Here is a 9,122-nt window from a genome sequence, read left to right on the forward strand (position 1 = left end):
AGGAATCTCTTGGACCGACTATAAGTTCAACCACTATAATATTTGGGGGCTTTGTACCTGCCCCTGGGTGGGCCAGTTATTTTGCTGATGCTCTTGAAAGAACTGGAATTGATCTAGGTGTGGCTGAGATGGGAGTGAAATTCTCTAGACAGAAAAATTAGGTTAGGGAGCTCTCATGATATAGTGGGGGAAGCACAGTATTTGGAGACAGAAGTTGTTCGATTGTTTCACTTGTGTCCAACTCTTCATGACCCCATTTGGGGTTTTCTTGACAAAGATCCTGGAATAGTTTGCCATTTCCTTCTCCAGCTCATTTTACAGGTGAGTAAATGGAGGCAAACAGGGTTAAATGACATGTACAGGGTCACAGAGCTAGTAATTTTCTGAGGCCAGATTTGAATTCAGGAAGATGAGTCTTCCTATCTCCAGGCCTGCCACACTATCCACTGTGCCACCTGGCTGCCCTTCTGGAGATAGAAGACCTCACTTCAAATACCATCTCTTTCCTTTATTATCTGTATGATCTTGGTCAGGTCATTTAATGTCTCAGTTTCCTTATTGCTGCAGTGAAGGGGTTGGGCTAGGTGACCTCTGAGGTATCTTCTGGCTCCTTTTGGGTCACATGATAAAGTCTTGGTCATTTGATTTTAAAAATTAGAGATGCATATATTGGGGAATTTAACTGGGCAAAGTAAGATGAAGAGCAGATTGAAACTAGTTAAATTTCCTTGTTCTCTGGACATGGTCTAGATTGTAAATGGTTGTTGGGTACATGTTTCCCTTTAAGTAGTATAACCAGATCTTGAAAATGGCAAGCAGAGTTGGAGCCAAGATGGCAGAGAAAAGGCAGGGACGTACCTGAGCTCCCTCCAAAGCCACTCCAAATACCTTTAAATAATGCTTCAAAACAAATTCTAGAGCAGCAGAACCTGCAAGCATATGGGGAGAGGCAATTTTCCAGAAGCTCAGCAAATGTGTGTTGCACCAGGGTGAAAATGGAGCACAGAGTGCAGTCCAGCACAGTCCACGCCCCAGCAAACCAGGAGTAGGCCTTGGGGGCAACTGAATCAGTGGCAGTAGGGGCAGTTTCAGATCTCTCACCAGAGACGATAAGGCAATCAGACAACAGATTAGAAGGATATAACAAGGATTCCTTTGCTGGGACCAGGGGTAGGACTCTGTTGCGTTCTCCATACTCACATCTGGGTCACAGAACTGTGTCTCAGTCTCAGTGTGAGGAGGAGCACTAGCACGCCAGAGCTTGTGGTCACAGGGAAGCTGGGACCTGGTCACAGTTCCAGGGTGGAAAAGAGAACTTATGGTTGCTCTTAGACCAGAGCACAGAACAAAATACACAACACACCTCTCCTTAGATCATAGCACCTTGGAAGAATGGAAAACTTACAGGTCCCTAGAATTATCTCTGAAAAAAGCTGCACAGAAATCCTGAAGCTTTGAATGGTGTCTCCTCCACCATGGAAGCAGAGCCCCACTTTAGCACAGAGTTAAAAGTTGAGAAATAGGCTGGAAAAGTGAACAGACAACAGAAAAAAAATCACAACTATACATTGTTATGATGGTGGCAGGGAAGATCAAAACACAAACTCAGGAGAAGGCAACAAAGTCAAAACTCTACATCCAAAGCCTCAAAGAAAAATATGAATTGTCCCCAGGCCATGGAAGAGCTCAGAAAGGTTTTTAAAAATCAAGTAAGAGAGGTAGAGGAAAAATTGGGAAGAGAAATGAGAGTTATACAAAAAAATCATGAGAAAGAGAGTCAGTAGGAAAGGATCTATTGGATCTGGGTAGGAGAGGAGTGCAATCCAAGCCTGGCCCCAGCACAGCCCCTGGGTGGTAGCAGTGGCTGCTTCCAGAAGTCTCAGCCCACAGATGGTAAGGGGATCAAACAACTGGTGAGAAGGAGATTACAAGGGTCTCTTTGCTGGCAATAAAGCAGGATTCTGTTACTTTGTCTAAACTTAGATCTGGGTCACAGTCCTGACTGAATGGTAGTCCTGGGATGAGGCACTGGCATAGTAGAACTTGTGGCAGCAGTGAAGAGGGAACCCTCCTCACAGTTCCAGGGCACAAAAGCATGCTTGTGGTCATTCTCAGACCAGAACACAGGCCAGGACAGGAGTAAACACCTCTTCTTAGATCATACCACTTTGGAAGAACAACTCACAGGTCCCTAGAAGTATCTCTGGAAATAGCTGCACAAAATCCCTGAAGCTTGGGTCAGTTCACCCTCCACACTGGAAGCAGAGCCCTACCTTAACAAAGAGTTAAAAAGTCAAATAATTGGCTGGAAAATGAACAAACAGCAGAAAAATACTCAGACAATAGAAACTTACTTTGGTAACAAGGAAGATCAAAATATGCACTCAAAATAAAACAAAGTCAAAGCTCCTACATCCACAGCCTCCAAGAAAAATATAAATTGGACCTAGACATCATCTTTCAAGAAATTATCAAGGAAAACTGCCCTGATATTCTAGGACCAGAGGATAAAAGAGAAATTGAAAGCATCCACCAATCACCTCCTGAAAGAAATCCCCAAAAGGAAAACTCCCAGGAATATTGTAGCCAAATTCCAGAGTTCCCAGGGCAAGGAGAAAATATTGCAAACAGCCAGAAAAAACAATTCTAGTATTGTGGAAACACAATCAGGATAACACAAGATTTAGCAGCTTCTACATTAAGGGACTGGAGGGCTTGGAATATGACTTTCCAGAAGTCAAAAGAGCTAAGATTAAAACCAAGAATCACTTAACCAGCAAAACTGAGTATCATCCTTCAGAATAAAAAATGGTCATTCAGTGAAATAGAGGACTTTCAAGCATTCTTGATGAAAAGACCAGAGCTGAATAGAAAATCTGGCTTTCAAATACAAGACTCAGTTGAAACATGAAGAGGTATATAGGAAAGAGAAATCATAAGAGACTTATTAAGATTGAACTGTTTACATTCCTGCATGAAAAGAAGATATTTGTAACTCATGAGTCCTTTGTCGGTATTAAGGTAGTGGGAGGGAAAAAATTATATGTATGTATGTAGAAAGATAGATAGGTAGATATATATATATATATATATATATATATATATAGATAGATAGATAGATAGATAGATAGATAGATAGATAGATAGATAGATGGCACCGAGTGAGTTGAAGATGAAGGGGTGATATCTAGAAAATAAAATTAAGGTGTGAGAGAGGATTATACTGGGAGGAGAAAGGGAGAGGTAGAATGGGGTAATTTATGTCACATGAAACAGATAGGAAAAGGCTTTTACAGTAGAGGGGAAATAGGGGAAGGTGAGAGGGAAAGAGTGAATCTTATTCTCATAGGATTTGGCTTAAGGAGAGAATAACATACACAACTGGGTATGGAAATCTATCTTGCCCTACAGGAAAATAAGGGGACAAGAGAGCAGGGGTAATAGAGGGGAGGACAGATTGGGGGAGGTGATAATTAGAAACAAACACTTCTGAGGAGGGACAGGGTCAAAAGAGAGAATAGAATAGATGAGGGGTGGGATAGGATGAAGGGAAATATACTTCGTTTTTCATACTGTGGAAGTGTTTTGCATGACTACACATGTATAACCTGTATCAGTTGTTTGCCTTTTAAATGAGGGTGGGTGGGGAGGGAGGAAAGGAGAAAATTTAAACCCAAAGTTTTAAAAACACATGTTAAAAAAATTGTTTTGACATGCAATTGGGAAATAAGAAATACAGGAAATAGGGTATTGACATATATCCTGCCCTACAGTAAAATAGAAGGGGTAGGGGATAAGAGAAGCAGGGGAGAGATAGAATGGAGGGCAGATTAGGGGAAGAGGTATACAGAATACATGCCATCTTGGGGTGGGGGGAGGGATGAGATGGGGAGAAAATTTGGAACTCAAAATCTTGTGGAAGTGAATGTTGAAAACTAAAAATAAATACATTTAAATGATGAAAAGAAAGTAGTTACAAGGTTTGAAATTTTACTATTATTAATTGTTATTGCTATGTTAACTGTTAATGTTATAGTTAAAAGTAAACAATTATATAATATTATTATTAAACCTAAAGAATTCATGATAAAAAAAAAGAGAAGCATGAAAAGATAAATAGGAAAGAGAAATCATAAGGGACTTACTAAAGTTGAATTGTTTACATTCCTACATGGAAAGATGATACTTGTAACTCATGGGACCTTTCTCACTATTAGGATAGTTGGAGGCAATATATACAGACAGAGGGCACAGGGTGAGTTGAATATGAAGGGATGAAAACTAAAAAATAAAATTAAGGGTGAGAGAGGAATGTACTAGGAGAAGGAGAAAGGTTAAGTAGAATGGTGTAAAGTATCTCACATAAAAGAGGTAAGAAAAAACTTTTACAGTGGAGGGGAAGAGGGGAGAGGTGAGACGGAATGTATGAACCTCACTCTCATCAGATTTGGCTTAAGGAGAGAATAACATACACACTCAACTGGGTATGGAAATTTATCTTAACCCAGGAAGGGGAAGGGGACAAATGGGGGGAAGGGGATAAAAGGGGTGGTCATAGAAAGAAGGGCAGATTGAGGGAGGGGGTAATTAGAAGCAAACATTTTTGAGGAGGGACAGGGTCAAAGGAGAGAATAGAGTAAACAGAAGGCAGGATAGATTGGAGGGAAATATAGTTAGTCTTTCACAGCATAACCATTATGGAAGTGTTTTGCATGACTGCACATATATAGACTATATCAAATTACTTGCCTTCTCAATAAGGATGGGTAGGGATTGAGGAAGGGAGAGAATTTCGATCTTGAAGTTTTAAAAATGAATGTAAAATTTATTTTTACATGCAACTGGGAAATAAGATACACAGGCAATGGGGTATAGAAATCTATCTTACCTACAGGAAAATAGAAGGGGAAGGGGATAAGAGAGGGGGAGGTGATAGAAGGGAGGGAAGATTGGGTGAAGGAGGAATCAGAATGCATGCCAACTTGGGGTGGAGGGAAGGGAGAGATAGGAAGAAAATTTGGAACTCAAAACCTTGTGGAAGTGAATGTTGAAAACTAAAAATAAATAAGTAAACTTATAAAAAAAATTTGATTTCCCTTTATCATATGTTCTTTGTTATGGGTTATCCTATCTATCTTGGTGGTACCTGAATTTTTTTTCTCTTGGTTTCTCAGAAACACCTAGGTGAATCATTATTGAATTAGCTAATGCAATGCCATGAGGGTTTTTTCCTTTGGTGAACAACTGGCTTATCTTGATTTGAGAAGCTTGAAACACACACACACACACACACACACACACACACACACACACACCCCTTATTGTGAGGCGTATTTTGCGTTCTTGATCAATTTTTGGGTTGGATTATATCACCTCTGCCATCTTCTTAAGTTCTTAGTTTCTTGAATTTTGAGGGAGGAGTGGTCTTCCTCTCACAATAAATCTTTCAGAAAAGATTGGGTAGTTCCTTGGTGAGGATATTGTATAAGTATTATTAGTAGAATATAGGCTGATACAGAGTGCCTCTGAGGATCCTCTAATTCTAAGATTCTGTGATTATTATTCAAGAACTTCCTTTATAGATCTCTCTGTAAATTTTCCAAAATCTGAGAGCTTCCCATACAGACATTCTTAGAATGCATAAATAGGTTGTTTTCTTTTCCTCAGATAATTCTAAATTTCTGGTTCATGTTTCTTAATTTTGCATACATTTTATTTCAATTTCTTTAGTCATACTGTGTCATCATTGAAAAATCTTGATTTCTTAATTATTAATTCTGGTAAGTGATCTTTATATTTCCACTGGGAACTAATTTTTTTGTCATTATTTAATGATGGACTTCAATTTTAATGTAACATAGTTAGGCACATACAATGTTTACTTTTTCCTCATTGGGTTTGTGTGAATTCTATTTGCATTTCAATGTTCTTTTTTAATTTCAGGAAATTTTGTTTAATGATTTCCTGGAATATTGAACTCAGATTCTGTTTTTTTGTGGAATATAAATAATCTTGAGACAGTTACAACATTTTCTGTCCTACAGGTATATTACATTAATCTTCATGATTTTTACTTTGGATAATTGGATAATTTTTTAACCTAAATTTCCAGTTTGCTTTGAGCTCACACTAGATTGTCCTCCAAACATTTATCTAAATATCCTCCAACATTTATTCAAATAATCTCTATTATGCATTTACTATATGAACCATAGTGTCCTTAGCTGGTGGAAATGAAAAAAAAATCAATTCAGACACACTTATGGAGTTGATAATTTAATAGGCAAATTAATTAATATTTATTTATTTTATGCCTTCTGTGTGACACACGTTGTGCAAGCTGATGGGGACATAAATATAAAAGTGACATTGTCATTGGCTTTAGGAGCCTTACATTTACTAAAACATATACATAGATAACTAATACATAATATCACACATTATTGAATTAAAGAAGTTGCAAAACAAATAGCCATGATGTCTGAGACAGTAGGTTTTTAACCAACCTTAAAGGTCTCTCCAACAATAACATAATTATATGGTTCAGTAATACATCCAAGGTTCATACAATCGAAGTATTCTTGCCTGGGTTAGGAGGTTAGATGAAGTGACTTCTAAGGCCTCTTTGAATTCTCAGATCCACCATTAGGAGGGAGGACAGTGCTTTGTAAGCAAGTAGGGGGGGTAGAGGAATATTCCATCCAGAGGAGACTGAAGGAAGAGGTAGCTACATGCTATCAGAAGGCATGAGAAATACCTTCTGTTCAGGTAACTTAGCAAGACAGGTGATTATGTGATTAATAAGTCATGGGACCAACAATATATGAAGTCCCACCAGGGTTGGATAATACACCAGGTACAGGCTTCTACTAAAGTCCTTTGGCAATGAAAAGGAAAAAAAATATAAGGAAAACAAGAAGGAAATCCAAATCTGGGATCAAGATGGGAGGATGAGATCGTGATCAATGAATCTATGGCTCATAGGCTCTCTATATCGTTTGTGACATTTTAAAAAATTTCTCTGACCTCTAGAAGCAATTAGTTATTACTGAGCATGAGACATAAACCCAATATAAGCTTCACATCTTGAATCCCTCTTTAGGTACACACACAAAAAAAGGATTTAAACATAAACCCTAAGTAAAAAGCAATATCAAAATTACTGTAGCTAAATGGGGAGAATATGATAAAAATAAATTTTCTAGGAGAAAAACAGTGCAGGATCCAGAGTCTCTAGAATTATCTGGTCAGAGAAAGCAGACAACTTTGGTTTGTACTCAGACAGATGAAACAGCAGGAAGAATACCAATTAATTGGAACTGGTTTGTGAGCAAGTCACATCTTCTGGGAATAGTTTTCCTTCCCCAACACTCTCTTCAGAGCACCCTTCACCTCTGCATTCCTCAAGCTATAGATCAGGGAATTCAACATAGGGTTAAAGAGGCTATAAAACAGGGAGAGGATTTTCTGCTGCTCCTCAGGATGTCTGGAATTGGGGGTCATGTGCATTATGATGGCACTTCCAAAGAAGAGCCCAACGACACAGAGGTGGGAGGAGCAGGTGGAGAATGCTTTCTTTCGTCCCTCCCCAGACTGGATCCTGAGGATGGCATAGAGGATGCGCATGTAGGAGATCAGGACTAAGCAGAGAGGTCCAACTAGGATGAACACACAGGCTGTAAAGATAACCAGTTGGTTAAGCCTGGTATCAGCACAGGCCAGTTTGAGCACAGACAGGATCTCACAGAAAAAGTGGTTGACTTGCCTGGGTCCACAGAAGGGCAGTCTCAGAATGAGGACCACATGGAGCAGGGCCAGGAGGAAGCTGAATGCCCAGGAAATGATGGTCAGAGTAGTACACAGTCTCCAGCTCATGATGACAGTATATCTGAGGGGGTGGCAGATTGCCACATAGCGATCATAGGACATCACCAGCAAGATGAGACACTCCACATGGGCAAAAGCCAAATACAAAAAGATCTGCATTATGCAGGGAGCAAAGGAGATGGCTCTGTCCTTGTTCAGTAAGTTCCCAAGCATCTTGGGTACATTGTTTGAGGCGTAGGAAATGTCGACAATGGCCAGATGTGAGAGGAAGAAGTACATGGGAATATGGAGATGAGAGTCCAGACAGATGAGTCCCAGGATGATGCCATTCCCAAGAAGAGTGAGAGCATAGAACAAGGTGAACAGCAGAAAGAGGAATATCTGTATCTCTGGCCGGATGGGAAATCCCAGAAGGATAAATTCTGTGACCAATGTTTGATTTTTCCACATCCTCCTGTGACAGGTAGTCAAGCTGAGAAATATTTTTGAATCTTAGTTATTTACTGAATTAAATTATAGTGGTTAGGTGCTATTCCTCATGTTCTCTAGATCTTAAAACACTCAGATTTGGAGATGTTAGTGTTTCTTTTTAGGATCCAAGCAAAATAAGAAGAAAATATAATGTAAGATACACCTCAGATAGGCTCAGGAAGATAATTGCTGCTGGCTAATAGCAAATGTATGTTTCCCTTGGTGCAGTGGAATAAGTTCTGGCTCTGGAGTCAGAGGATTGGATTCAAGTTATGGATCTGACCTCATCTCTTTGAACTTGGGCAGCCTCTCTACCTCCTTGGTTTACTCAAATGTAAATAGATGAAATTCAATTCAATAAACATTTATTAAGTGCCTACTATGTGCCAGGCATTATGCTAAGTGCTGAGGATACAAAAAGAAGCAAAAGACAGTCCCTGGCCTCAAGGAGCTCACAATCTAAGACAGCAACAACATGCAAATACATATGTACAAACAAGCTACATACAGGAAAAATAATAAATAATTAACAGAGGGAAGATACTGTAATTAAGATGGGTTGGTGAAGGATTCCTATAAAAAGTGAGATTTTAGTTGGACTTAAAGGAAGCCAGAGAGATCAGTAGTTGGAGTGGATGATGGAGAGCATTGCAGACATGGGGGATGGCCAGAGGAAATACTCAGAGCCCAAAGATGGAATGTCCTCTTTGTGGAACTGCCAGAAGACCAGTACATGGATGGAAGAGTAGTGTTGGGGAATAAGGGTAAGAAGATTGTAAAGGTAGGAGGAGGGTAGGCTATGAAGGGCTTTGAATATCAAGCAG

The 9,122-nt window shown here is 39.4% G+C and overlaps 1 protein-coding gene across 1 annotated transcript; it reads right to left on the bottom strand.

The window, feature by feature from the left end:
* Positions 1-7,335: 7,335 nt before the first annotated feature.
* Positions 7,336-8,277, bottom strand: LOC110216330 (olfactory receptor 2A5-like). The gene has a single exon (XM_020998133.2). It carries the CDS (start codon positions 8,275-8,277, stop codon positions 7,336-7,338), a length of 942 nt encoding a protein of 313 aa, XP_020853792.1.
* Positions 8,278-9,122: the final 845 nt, after the last annotated feature.

Source organism: Phascolarctos cinereus, unplaced genomic scaffold (assembly GCF_003287225.1).
Source record: "Phascolarctos cinereus isolate Bilbo 61053 unplaced genomic scaffold, phaCin_HiC Scaffold_1;HRSCAF=81, whole genome shotgun sequence".
Lineage (NCBI taxonomy): Eukaryota > Metazoa > Chordata > Mammalia > Diprotodontia > Phascolarctidae > Phascolarctos > Phascolarctos cinereus.

Excerpts from the sequence above, each read along its gene's own strand:
- LOC110216330 (XM_020998133.2), bottom strand. The coding sequence starts at position 8,277 with ATGTGGAAAAATCAAACATTGGTCACAGAATTTATCCTTCTGGGATTT.